The 14,608-nt window shown below is 34.0% G+C and overlaps 1 protein-coding gene across 1 annotated transcript; it reads right to left on the bottom strand.

Annotated features, from left to right (window-relative positions):
• Positions 1–537: 537 nt before the first annotated feature.
• Positions 538–948, bottom strand: LOC107057885 (uncharacterized). The gene has a single exon (XM_015302959.1). The coding sequence runs from the start codon at positions 946–948 to the stop codon at positions 538–540; it is 411 nt and encodes a 136-aa protein (XP_015158445.1).
• Between the last annotated feature and the right edge of the window lie 13,660 nt (positions 949–14,608).

Raw genomic sequence — 14,608 nt, 5'->3', positions numbered from 1 at the left:
ATAATATGTGTTCACATTTAAATGGTATAATAATCTTTGCTATCGATCATGAGTGTGTCCGTTTATATGTTTCGAGATTCTGTGCACATAGGTGGTGCCAGGATTTGAACTTATGGGTTCTGAATTCTACAATGACTTCAAATGCTAATAACTGATATTTGAAAGAAAGCAGACTGTTTTTTATTGATGGAGTATTTGATGTAAAATCGATCACAAGCCATTATAGTTTTAATGGAGTTGCTAACAATTATATCGTTAAACACAAGCCATTATAGTTTAAATGGAATTGCTAAAAATTATATCGTTAAACACGTTGTGAAGAGAGTTCAGGAAGAAGAAACATGCATTAATTTCAAGAATACATACATGCGTATCTCAAAGAACAGGACATTGCTATCAGAAAACAAAACATTTTATTTTTTATGCCAAACAAAAACTGCAAATAATAATGAATTGATCATTTTGCTTAATTAATACCAATTGGATACAAGACACAATTAGTGTCATGAATCAGAAAATATGCATTGATTTTTTCCCTTACTGGCCAGCAACAAAATATTCAAGTGGGAGAGTTTTGCTGATGCCACCAAACCCCTTAAATTGAATATTACCAGTGGGAGGATCATCCACAATGATCTCATTAACTGGATGCGACACTATCGGCCCGTTAACTTTCAGTCCCTTGAGCTTCTTGATTCTCTTCTTGTCAACATATCCACTTATTTCAGTGTCATAACTTGCCGGTTTGGGGAGCATCTTGAACTTGTGGTCAACTTTTTTTGCTTGCTGGATCCACATGTAGCCTGTGTTCTTCACAAACCCCACTTCGATCACATCAACAACAGGGAAGATCCCCAGTGGGAGTTTGAATTCTTCGAGTAGGGAAATCATCATTTTGAAACCTTCCTCATGCCCCTTCTTGACAATTGCTCCTTCCTTCTCTGCCATAGCTTTGAATTCTCGAAAGAAAGAATGCTTCTTCTTGATTACTACTATTTTTGCTTCTCAACTGAATTTATTGAGGAAAAACCAATGAAATTTATGGTTGTTGTTGACCATATCAGATATGATTCCAAAACATCTGGCAGAATAGTTATATTTTTAACTATGCAAAATCACACCATTGACATTCTGATATTGTGCAAGACATGGTGCTCAAGTCATGCTTGCAATTATAGGCAAATATTCTCTAGTTTATCAAATTATAAATCAGAAAATACTTTTTCAAACTCTTTTGATTCTTGCGTGGTATTTAAAATGTCTTCCTATTTATATTGAGAATCTTTTAGCTAGAAAATCTAAATAGTTGGCAGCATTTTCTATGTTTTTGTTATACATGGGGAGATACACGTGTGGTCATTTAAAATTTATTAAATATAAATTTATAAAATGATTCGAATTATATTAAATTTATGAATATATCAGTCCAAATAAATATTATAGATTAATATAATTGAGTTAATTATTTAAATTTAATAAATATAGATTTAATTAAAGTCCGCTTCATAAAACCCATATGTCATGTCACTTAAATCTGATTGGCCGAAAGGAATCCTCTTCCAATCACAACTCCTCTATTTTAAAACTATAAACAGGGGTCCTCATAATTCATAAAAGGAACCAAGAATTTTAACAAGAAGCTAGAGAAAGCTCGCAGATCAAAAGCCGCAGATTTCTCTACAAGTTCAAGAGTTCAAGAATTCAAGCATTCAAGTTTCAAGAACGATCAAGATCAAGACCGCTGGATTCAAGATCAAGCTCGAAGCCCTTGGATTCAACTAGAAGTCAAGATCAAGATAAAGTCCAAGATCAAGTCCAAGTCCAAGTTCAAGTTCAAGATCAAAATCTAGATAGAGATCAAGATCGAGATAAATCCCAAGTTCAAGATCAAGCTCAAGAGCCCTTGAATTATATTTGAAAAGGCAAATTCAGAGGAATTATAGAGATTGTAACACTCGCACTTGAAATAATACAACAATTATTGCTATAATTTTCCAGTCTTGATTATTGTTTTCCCTACGCGAATTTTATTGTCAACCAATTCTGGCACTCCCAGTAGGACAATCTCTACCTCTCATCTCAACTTTCCAAGTATCAAAGAATATCAAAATGACTTCCACTATAGAAGAACAACTAGCAAGCTTGACAAAAGTGACTGAAGGCTTGACAAAGTGTGCACACGAACAAGATGCTAAACTTTTGAAGTTAACAAATAAAATGGATAACATGATTGAAAGAAGATTGAGTCAAACACCTTTGAAGATTCTTAAAATTCAAGACGAAGGAGAGTCTTGCGTAAAGAAAACAAAGATCAAAGAAATTCATATCTCAGTTGAAGGTTTGATTCCAATTGATCAATTGAAAGACTTTATCATAGAGGCTATCGAAGACAAATCTGAGTCTTCATCAAAATTTTCTACCATATATGCAAGGCCATATACACACAGGATTGATAACTTTAAAATGCCTGAAGGTTATCAACCTCCTAAGCTTCACCAATTTGATGGCAAAGGAAATCCCAAACAATATATAGCGCAATTTATCGAGACTTATAATGATGCTGGAACATATGGTGATTATCTCGTTAAAGAGTTCGTTCGATCTCTCAGAGAAAATGCTTTGATTGGTACACAAATCTTGAACCTAATTCTATAGATTGTTGGGACCGGTTAGAGCAAGAGTTTCTTAATCGATTCTATAGCACAAGTCGTGTCGTTAGTATGATTGAACTTACAAAGGCTCGTCAAGGTGAAGATGAGCTAGTTGTTGACTTTATCAATCGCTGGAGAAGTCTGAACCTCAATTGCAAAGATCGCCTTAGTGAAACTTCTAGCATTGAAATATGCATCCAAGGCATGAATTGGGGTCTTCTCTACATTTTGCAAGGATTAAAGCCCAATACATTCGAAGGGTTGGCAAATCATGCACATGATATAGAATTAAGCATGACTTTGAGGGAAGATCAACGATCTCCTGTCTATGGACCTCATGAAGATGAAGATATAGAAGAACTCCAAAGTGGGGGAAAGTCTGCATCCGAAAATGACTTTGAAAAGTCAATGTATATCTATGCACTCCTTAACGCATAAACTTAAACTGCAAGTTTCAACGTTCCTTAACACATGAGCTTAAACTGCAAGTTACAATGCTCCTCATCGCATGAGCCTAAACTACAAGTTATAATGTTGCTAGACACACAAGCCTAAACTGTATATCACGAAGCTCTTTAAATTTGAGTTAAATCTTCTAGTTGAAATGCTCCTTGAAACACGAGCTTAAACTGTATGTCACTTAAATCTTCAAGTTTGAGTTAAATCTTCAAGTTGAAATGCTTCTTGAAACAGGAGCTTAAACTATATGTCATAAAGCTCCTCAAATTTGAGTTAAATCTTTAAGTTGAAATACTCCTTGAAACACGAGCTTAAACTGTATATGATAAAGCTCTTAAATTAGAGTTAATTATTCAAGTGGAAATGTTCCTTAAGGTATGAGCCTAAATTGCATGCCACTCTTTGCCCGAAAGAGTATAAACTGTGTACGACACACCCAAAAAAAAACTCTCCGAAAACTACGTTATGACTTGATACTCTTCACTGAGGTACGTAGTCCCTTAGAATCATATTCTAAGTTCAGTTGCATGAGTGTCAAAAAACCACATGTTCCCCCTTGATCTGTCATATAAAAGTTAAAGCTATGAGTAATCTTTCATAAAACTTCAGACTTGCACCAAATAGTGATGACTCAATGGGGGAAAACCCCTATGAATAAAAGTTGTTTCAAGATGAAGTTTTCAAAAATCTCCAAGTATGCAAGTTGAAGTCTTCAAATTCTCCAAGTATATAAGTTGAAGTATTAAAATCTTCCAATTCTACAACTTAAAGTATTCAAAATTTGTCAAGTCTGCAAGTTGAAGTCTTCAAATTCTTCAAGTCTGCAAGTTCAAATCTTCAAATTCTTCATGCCTAGTCTTTGAAAGATAAAAAATCTCGACAAGACTTGAAAAAGGGGGCATTTGTAGTCATTTAAAATTTATTAAATATAGATTTATAAAATGATTCGAATTATATCAAATTTATGAATATATTAGTCCAAATAAATATTATGGATTAATATAATTGAGTTAATTATTTAAATCTAATACATATAGATTTAATTAAAGCCCGCTCAATAAAGCTCATATGTCATGTCACTTAAATCTGATTGGTCGAAGAAAATCCTCTTCTAATCACAACTTCTCTATTTTAAAACTATAAATAGGGGTCCTCATAATTCATAAAAGGAACCAAGAATTTTAACAAGAAGATAGAGAAAACTCGCAGATCAAAAGCGGCAGATTTCTCTACAAGTTTAACAGTTCAAAATTTAAGCATTCAAGCTCTAAGAACGATCAAGATCAAGATCGCCGGATTCAAGATCAAGCTAGAAGCCTTTGGATTCAACTAGAAGTGAAGATCAAGATAAAGTTCAAGTTCAAGATCAAGATAAAGTTCAAGATCATGTCCAAGTCCAAGTTCAAGTTCAAGATCAAGATTGAGATAAATCTCAAGTTCAAGATCAAGCTCAAGAGCCCTTGAATTATATTTGAAAAGGTGAATTCATCGTAATTATAGAGATTGTAACACTCGCACTTGAAATAATAAAATAATTATTGCTATAATTTTTTAATCTTGATTATTGTTTTCCTAACGCGAATTTTATTGTCTACAAATTCTAGCACTCCCAGTGGGACAATCTCTACCCCTCATCTCAACTTTTCAAGTATAAAAGAATATCAAAATGACTTCCACTATAGAAGAACAACTAGAAAGCTTGACAAAAGTGATTGAAGGCTTGACAAAGTGTGCACACAAAATCAAGATCAAGACCGCCGGATTCAAGATCAAGCTCGAAGCCCTTGGATTCAACTAGAAGTTAAGATCAAGATAAAGTTCAAGTTCAAGATCAAGATAAAGTTCAAGATCATGTCCAAGTCCAAGTTCAAGTTCAAGATCAAGATTGAGATAAATCTCAAGTTCAAGATCAAGCTCAAGAGCCCTTGAATTATATTTGAAAAGGTGAATTCATCGTAATTATAGAGATTGTAACACTCGCACTTGAAATAATAAAATAATTATTGCTATAATTTTTTAATCTTGATTATTGTTTTCCTAACGCGAATTTTATTGTCTACAAATTCTAGCACTCCCAGTGGGACAATCTCTACCCCTCATCTCAACTTTTCAAGTATAAAAGAATATCAAAATGACTTCCACTATAGAAGAACAACTAGAAAGCTTGACAAAAGTGATTGAAGGCTTGACAAAGTGTGCACACAAACAAGATGCTAAACTTTTGAAGTTAACAAATAAGATGGATAACATGATTGAAAGAAGATCGAATCAAGCACCTTTGAAGCTTCTTAAAATTGCAGACAAAGGAGAGTCTTGTGTAAAGCAAACAAAGATAAAAGAAATTCATATCTCCGTAGAAGGTTTGATTCCAATTGATCAATTGAAAGACTTTATCATAAAGGCTATTGAAGACAAATCTGAGACTTCATCCAAATTTTCTCCCATATATGCAAAGCCATATACACACAGGATTGATAACATTAAAATGTCCGAGGGTTATCAACCTCCTAAGCTTCACCAATTTGATGGCAAAGAAAATCCCAAATAATATATAGCGCATTTTATCGAGACTTCCAATGATGCTGGAACATATGGTGATTATCTCGTTAAAGAGTTCGTTCAATCTCTCAGAGAAAATGCCTTTGATTGGTACACAGATCTTGAACCTAATTCTATAGATTATTGGGACCGGTTAGAGCAAGAGTTTCTTAATCGATTCTATAGCACAAGACGTGTCGTTAGTATCATTGAACTTACAAAGGCTCGTCAAGGTGAAGATGAGCTAGTTGTTGACTTTATCAATCGCTGGAGAAGTCTGAACCTCAATTGCAAAGATCGCCTTAGTGAAACTTTTAGCATTGAAATGTGCATCCAAGGCATAAATTGGGGTCTTCGCTACATTTTGCAAGGATTAAAGCCCAATACATTCGAAGGGTTGGCAACTCGTGCACATGATATAGAATTAAGCATGACTTTGAGGGAAGATCAATGATCTCCTGTCTATGGACCTCATGAAGATGAAGATAGAAGAACTCCAAAGTGGGGGGAAGTCTGCATCCGAAAATGACTTTGAAAAGTCAATGTATATCTAGACGCTCCTTAACGCATGAGCTTAAACTGCAAGTTTCAACGTTCCTTAACACATGAGCTTAAACTGCAAGTTACAATGCTCATTATCGCATGACCCTAAACTACAAGTTATAATGTTGCTAGATACACAAGCCTAAGCTGTATATCACGAAGCTCTTCAAATTTGAGTTAAATCTTCAAGATGAAATGTTCCTTGAAACACGAGCTTAAACTGTATGTCACTTAAATCTTCAAGTTTGAGTTAAATCCTCAAGTTGAAATGCTCCTTGAAACAAGAGTTTAAACTATATGTCATAAAACTCCTCAAATTTGAGTTAAATCTTTAAGTTGAAATACTCCTTGAAACACGAGCTTAAACTGTATGTCATAAAGCACTTCAAATTAGAGTTAAATATTCAAGTGGAAATTTTCTTTAAGGTATGAGCCTAAACTGCATGTCACTCTTGGCCCGCAAGAGTATAAACTGTGTACGACACACCTAAAAAAATCTCTCCCAGAACTACGTTGTGACTTGATCCTCTTCACTGAGGTACGTAGTCCCTTAGAATCATCTTCTAAGTTCAGTTGCATGAGTGTCAAAAAACCACATGTTCCCCCTTGATCTGTCACATGAAAGTTAAAGCTATTAGTAATCTTTCATAAAACTTTAGACTTGCACCAAATGGTGGTGACTCAATGGGGGAAAATCCTTATGAATAAAAGTTGTTTCAAGATAAAGTTTCCAAAAATCTCCAAGCATGCAAGTTGAAGTCTTCAAATTTTCCAGGTATACAAGTTGAAGTATTAAAATCTTCCAATTCTACAAGTTAAAGTAATCAAAATTTGTCAAGTCTGCAAGTTGAAGTCTTCAAATTCTTCAAGTCTGGAAGTTCAAATCTTCAAATTCTTCAAACCTAGTCTTTGAAAGATATAATATCTTGGCAAGACTTGAAGAATGGGGAATTTGTAGTCATTTAAAATTTATTAAATATAAATTTATAAATTGATTCGAATTATATTTAATTTATGAATATATTAGTCCAAATAAATACTATGGATTAATATAATTTAGTTAATTATTTAAATCTAATAAATATAGATTTAATTAAATCATGTATGTCATGTCACTTAAATTTGATTGGCCAAAGGGAATATATCCTCTTTCAATCACAACTCTTTTATTTTAAAACTATAAATAGGGGTCCTTATAATTCATAAAAGGAACCAAGAATTTTAACAAGAAGCTAGAGAAAGCTCGTGGATCAAAAGCCGCAGATTTCTCTGCAAATTCAAGCATTCAAGTTTCAAGAACGTTCAAGTTTCAAGAACGATCAAGATCAAGACTGTCAGATTCAAAATCAAGCTCGAAGCCCTTGGATTCAACTAGAAGTCAAAATCAAGATAAATTTCAAGTTCAAGATCAAGATAAAGTTCAAGATCAAGTCCAAGTCCAAGTCCAAGCTCAAGATCAAGATCAAGAGAGAGATCAAGATCGAGATAAATCCCAAGAGAGAGATCATGCTCAAGAGCCCTTGAATTATATTTGAAAAGGAGAAATCAGAGGAATTATAGAGATTGTAACACTTGCACTTGAAATAATACAACAATTATTGCTATAATTTTCCGGTCTTGATTATTGTTTTCTCGACGCAAATTTTATTGTCTACAAATTTTGGCATGCCCAGTAGGACAATCTCTACCTCTCATCTCAACTTTCCAAGTATCAAAGAATATCAAAATGACTTCCACTATAGAAGAATAACTAGCAAGCTTGACAAAAGTGATTGAAGGCTTGACAAAGTGTGCATACGAACAAGATGCTAAACTTTTGAAGTTAACAAATAAGATGGATAACATGATTGAAAGAAGATCAAGTCGAGCACCTCGGAAGCTTCTTAAAATTCAAGACGAAGGAGAGTCTTGCGTAAATCAAACAAAGATCAAAGAAATTCATATCTCAGCTGAAGATTTGATTCCAATTGATCAATTGAAAGGCTTTATCATAGAGGTTGTCGAACACAAATCTTAGTCTTCATCCAAATTTTCTCCCATATATGCAAAGCCATATACACAAAGGATTGATAACTTGAAAATGCTTGAGGGTTATCAATCTCCTAAGCTTCACTAATTTGATGGCAAAGGAAATACTAAATAACATATAGCGCACTATATCGAGACTTGCAATGATGCTGGGACATATGGTGATTATCTCGTTAAAGAGTTCGTTCGATCTCTCAAAGAAAATACCTTTTAATTGGTACACCGACTCGAACCTAATTATATAGATTGTTGGGACCGGTTTGAGCAAGAGTTTCTTAATCGATTCTATAGCACGAGACGTGTCATTAGTATGATTGAACTTACAAAGGCTCATCAAGGTGAAGATGAGCTAGTTGTTGACTTTTATCAATCGCTGGAGAAGTCTGAACCTCAATTGCAAAGATCGCCTTAGTGAAACTTCTAGCATTGAAATGTGCATCCAAGGCATGAATTGGGGTTTTCGCTACATTTTGCAAGGATTAAAGCCCAATACGTTCGAAGAGTTGGTAACTCGTGCACGTGATATAGAATTAAGCATGACTTTGAGAGAAAATCAATAATCTTCTTTCCATGGACCTCATGAAGATATATAAGAACTCCAAAGTGGGGGCAAGTCTGCATTCGAAGATGACTTTGAAACGTCAACGTATATCTAGACGCTCCTTAACGCATGAGCTTAAACTGCAAATTTCAACGCTCCTTAACACATGAGCTTAAACTGCAAGTTACAATGCTCCTCACCGCATGAGCCTAAACTGCAGGTTATAATGTTGCTAGACACACGAGCCTAAATTGTATATCACGAAGCTCTTCAAATTTGAGTTAAATCTTCAAGCTGAAATGCTCCTTGAAACACGAGCTTAAACTGTATGTCACTTAAATCTTCAAGTTGAAATGCTCCTCGAAATATGAGCTTAAACTATATGTCATAAAACTCCTCAAGTTTGAGTTAAATCTTTAAGTTGAAATACTCCTTGAAACACGAGCTTAAACTGTATGTCATAAAGCTCTTCAAATTAGAGTTAACTATTCAAGTGGAAATTCTCCTTAAGGTATGAGCCTAAACTGCATGTCACTCTTGGCCCGCAAGAGTATAAACTGTGTACGACACACCCAAAAATAAAACTCTCCCAAAACTACGTTGTGACTTGATCCTCTTCACTGAGGTACGTAGGCCCTTAGAATCATATTCTAAGTTTAGTTACATGAGTGTCAAAAAACCACATGTTCCCCTTTGAATTGTCACATGAAAGTTAAAGCTATGAGTAATCTTTCATAAAACTTCAGACTTGCACCAAATGGTGGTGACTCAATGGGGGAAAACCCCTATGAATAAAAGTTGTTTCAAGATGAAGTTTTCAAAAATCTCCTAGTATGCAAGTTAAAGTCTTCAAATTCTCCAAGTATACAAGTTGAAGTATTAAAATCTTCTATTTCTACAAGTTAAAGTATTCAAAATTTGTCAAGTCTGCAAGTTGAAGTCTTCAAATTCTTCAAGTCTGCAAGTTCAAGTCTTCAAATTCTACAAGCCTAGTCTTTGAAAGATAAAATATCTCGACAAGACTTGAAGAAAGGGGAATTTGTAATCATTTAAAATTTATTAAATATAAATTTATAAAATGATTCGAATTATATTTAATCTATGAATATATTAGTCCAAATAAATTTTATGGATTAATATAATTGAGTTAATTATTTAAATCTAATAAATATTGATTTAATTAAATCCCGTATGTCATGTCACTTAAATCTGATTGGCCAAAGGGAATATATCCTCTTCCAATCACAACTCCTCTATTTTAAAACTATAAATAGGGGTCCTCATAATTCATAAAAGGAACCAAGAATTTTAACAAGAAGCTAGAGAAAGCTCGCAGATCAAAAGCCGTAGATTTCTCTACAGGTTCAAGAGTTCAAGAATTCAAGCATTCAAGTTTCAAGAATGTTCAAGTTTCAAGAACAATCAAGATCAAGACAGTCGGATTCAATATCAAGCTCGAAGCCCTTGAATTCAACTAGAAGTCAAGATCAAGATAAAGTTCAAGTTCAAGATCAAGATAAAACTCAAGATCAAGTCCAAGTCCAAGTCCAAGTTCAAGTTCAAGATCTAGATCAAGATAGAGATCAAGATCGAGATATATCCCAAGCCAAGATCAAGCTCAAGAGTCCTTGAATTATATTTGAAAAGGCGAATTCAGAGGAATTATAGAGATTGTAACACTCACGCTTGAAATAATAAAACAATTGTTGCTATAATTTTCCATTCTTGATTATTGTTTTCTCGGCGCGAATTTTATTGTCTACAACATATATGAAATTGCATGTCTGATTATCTTTTTCTATTTTTCAACCACGAAGATCGAATGACTTAAGAAAAGGTTTTTTCTTGTCTCATTTTAAAATTTCCATAATTAGGATTTGGTCTATACCTGACCTTCAGTGTATCAAAGCCGCACCGCAACTTCAGTGTGCTTTCCTATCATGACCCAATTCTCCTCCTTATTATTTTCTTGAAACTTTTGTGGCCCTCATAGCACAAGGTTTGTCTCCAAAAATTAACAACCTATGCTCAAATAAAAATGTGAAAAGACAAGATAATATGTGACCACATTTAAATGGTATAATAATCTTTGCTATCGATCATGAGTGTGTCCGTTTATATGTTTCGAGATTCTGTGCACATAGGTGGTGCCAGGATTTGAACTTATGGGTTCTGAATTCTACAATGACTTCAAATGCTAATAACTGATATTTGAAAGAAAGCAGACTGTTTTTATTGATGGAGTATTTGATGTAAAATCGATCACAAGCCATTATAGTTTTAATGGAGTTGCTAACAATTATATTGTTGACACCCAATTTTGACCCTCCCCGATAATAATTAATTTTCGAGCTTCTTAATTTCCAAACGATTTAGGATAATTAGTTTTATAAAATTAAAAAAAAAAAAGAAAAAAAAAACTTTCAAAGTCATAAAAGGTGATCTTAGTCGATTTTCATAATTTGTAAATAACAAATATAGTTTCATAGATATAATCGATATGTTTCACAAATATTTGAATCAAGATCAAGTCCAAGTCCAAGTCCAAGCTCAAGATCAAGATCAAGAGAGAGATCAAGATCGAGATAAATCCCAAGAGAGAGATCATGCTCAAGAGCCCTTGAATTATATTTGAAAAGGAGAAATCAGAGGAATTATAGAGATTGTAACACTTGCACTTGAAATAATACAACAATTATTGCTATAATTTTCCGGTCTTGATTATTGTTTTCTCGACGCAAATTTTATTGTCTACAAATTTTGGCATGCCCAGTAGGACAATCTCTACCTCTCATCTCAACTTTCCAAGTATCAAAGAATATCAAAATGACTTCCACTATAGAAGAATAACTAGCAAGCTTGACAAAAGTGATTGAAGGCTTGACAAAGTGTGCATACGAACAAGATGCTAAACTTTTGAAGTTAACAAATAAGATGGATAACATGATTGAAAGAAGATCAAGTCGAGCACCTCGGAAGCTTCTTAAAATTCAAGACGAAGGAGAGTCTTGCGTAAATCAAACAAAGATCAAAGAAATTCATATCTCAGCTGAAGATTTGATTCCAATTGATCAATTGAAAGGCTTTATCATAGAGGTTGTCGAACACAAATCTTAGTCTTCATCCAAATTTTCTCCCATATATGCAAAGCCATATACACAAAGGATTGATAACTTGAAAATGCTTGAGGGTTATCAATCTCCTAAGCTTCACTAATTTGATGGCAAAGGAAATACTAAATAACATATAGCGCACTATATCGAGACTTGCAATGATGCTGGGACATATGGTGATTATCTCGTTAAAGAGTTCGTTCGATCTCTCAAAGAAAATACCTTTTAATTGGTACACCGACTCGAACCTAATTATATAGATTGTTGGGACCGGTTTGAGCAAGAGTTTCTTAATCGATTCTATAGCACGAGACGTGTCATTAGTATGATTGAACTTACAAAGGCTCATCAAGGTGAAGATGAGCTAGTTGTTGACTTTTATCAATCGCTGGAGAAGTCTGAACCTCAATTGCAAAGATCGCCTTAGTGAAACTTCTAGCATTGAAATGTGCATCCAAGGCATGAATTGGGGTTTTCGCTACATTTTGCAAGGATTAAAGCCCAATACGTTCGAAGAGTTGGTAACTCGTGCACGTGATATAGAATTAAGCATGACTTTGAGAGAAAATCAATAATCTTCTTTCCATGGACCTCATGAAGATATATAAGAACTCCAAAGTGGGGGCAAGTCTGCATTCGAAGATGACTTTGAAACGTCAACGTATATCTAGACGCTCCTTAACGCATGAGCTTAAACTGCAAATTTCAACGCTCCTTAACACATGAGCTTAAACTGCAAGTTACAATGCTCCTCACCGCATGAGCCTAAACTGCAGGTTATAATGTTGCTAGACACACGAGCCTAAATTGTATATCACGAAGCTCTTCAAATTTGAGTTAAATCTTCAAGCTGAAATGCTCCTTGAAACACGAGCTTAAACTGTATGTCATAAAGCTCTTCAAATTAGAGTTAACTATTCAAGTGGAAATTCTCCTTAAGGTATGAGCCTAAACTGCATGTCACTCTTGGCCCGCAAGAGTATAAACTGTGTACGACACACCCAAAAATAAAACTCTCCCAAAACTACGTTGTGACTTGATCCTCTTCACTGAGGTACGTAGGCCCTTAGAATCATATTCTAAGTTTAGTTACATGAGTGTCAAAAAACCACATGTTCCCCTTTGAATTGTCACATGAAAGTTAAAGCTATGAGTAATCTTTCATAAAACTTCAGACTTGCACCAAATGGTGGTGACTCAATGGGGGAAAACCCCTATGAATAAAAGTTGTTTCAAGATGAAGTTTTCAAAAATCTCCTAGTATGCAAGTTAAAGTCTTCAAATTCTCCAAGTATACAAGTTGAAGTATTAAAATCTTCTATTTCTACAAGTTAAAGTATTCAAAATTTGTCAAGTCTGCAAGTTGAAGTCTTCAAATTCTTCAAGTCTGCAAGTTCAAGTCTTCAAATTCTACAAGCCTAGTCTTTGAAAGATAAAATATCTCGACAAGACTTGAAGAAAGGGGAATTTGTAATCATTTAAAATTTATTAAATATAAATTTATAAAATGATTCGAATTATATTTAATCTATGAATATATTAGTCCAAATAAATTTTATGGATTAATATAATTGAGTTAATTATTTAAATCTAATAAATATTGATTTAATTAAATCCCGTATGTCATGTCACTTAAATCTGATTGGCCAAAGGGAATATATCCTCTTCCAATCACAACTCCTCTATTTTAAAACTATAAATAGGGGTCCTCATAATTCATAAAAGGAACCAAGAATTTTAACAAGAAGCTAGAGAAAGCTCGCAGATCAAAAGCCGTAGATTTCTCTACAGGTTCAAGAGTTCAAGAATTCAAGCATTCAAGTTTCAAGAATGTTCAAGTTTCAAGAACAATCAAGATCAAGACAGTCGGATTCAATATCAAGCTCGAAGCCCTTGAATTCAACTAGAAGTCAAGATCAAGATAAAGTTCAAGTTCAAGATCAAGATAAAACTCAAGATCAAGTCCAAGTCCAAGTCCAAGTTCAAGTTCAAGATCTAGATCAAGATAGAGATCAAGATCGAGATATATCCCAAGCCAAGATCAAGCTCAAGAGTCCTTGAATTATATTTGAAAAGGCGAATTCAGAGGAATTATAGAGATTGTAACACTCACGCTTGAAATAATAAAACAATTGTTGCTATAATTTTCCATTCTTGATTATTGTTTTCTCGGCGCGAATTTTATTGTCTACAACATATATGAAATTGCATGTCTGATTATCTTTTTCTATTTTTCAACCACGAAGATCGAATGACTTAAGAAAAGGTTTTTTCTTGTCTCATTTTAAAATTTCCATAATTAGGATTTGGTCTATACCTGACCTTCAGTGTATCAAAGCCGCACCGCAACTTCAGTGTGCTTTCCTATCATGACCCAATTCTCCTCCTTATTATTTTCTTGAAACTTTTGTGGCCCTCATAGCACAAGGTTTGTCTCCAAAAATTAACAACCTATGCTCAAATAAAAATGTGAAAAGAAAAGATAATATGTGACCACACTTAAATGGTATAATAATCTTTGCTATCGATCATGAGTGTGTCCGTTTATATGTTTCGAGATTCTGTGCACATAGGTGGTGCCAGGATTTGAACTTATGGGTTCTGAATTCTACAATGACTTCAAATGCTAATTACTGATATTTGAAAGAAAGCAGACTGTTTTTTATTGATGGAGTATTTGATGTAAAATCGATCACAAGCCATTATAGTTTTAATGGAGTTGCTAACAATTATAT

The sequence above is a fragment of the Solanum tuberosum genome, unplaced genomic scaffold (assembly GCF_000226075.1).
Source record: "Solanum tuberosum cultivar DM 1-3 516 R44 unplaced genomic scaffold, SolTub_3.0 scf00386, whole genome shotgun sequence".
NCBI lineage: Eukaryota > Viridiplantae > Streptophyta > Magnoliopsida > Solanales > Solanaceae > Solanum > Solanum tuberosum.
The sequence above is the reverse complement of the archived record's forward strand: the minus strand, read 5'-3'. Positions and strand labels throughout refer to the sequence as shown.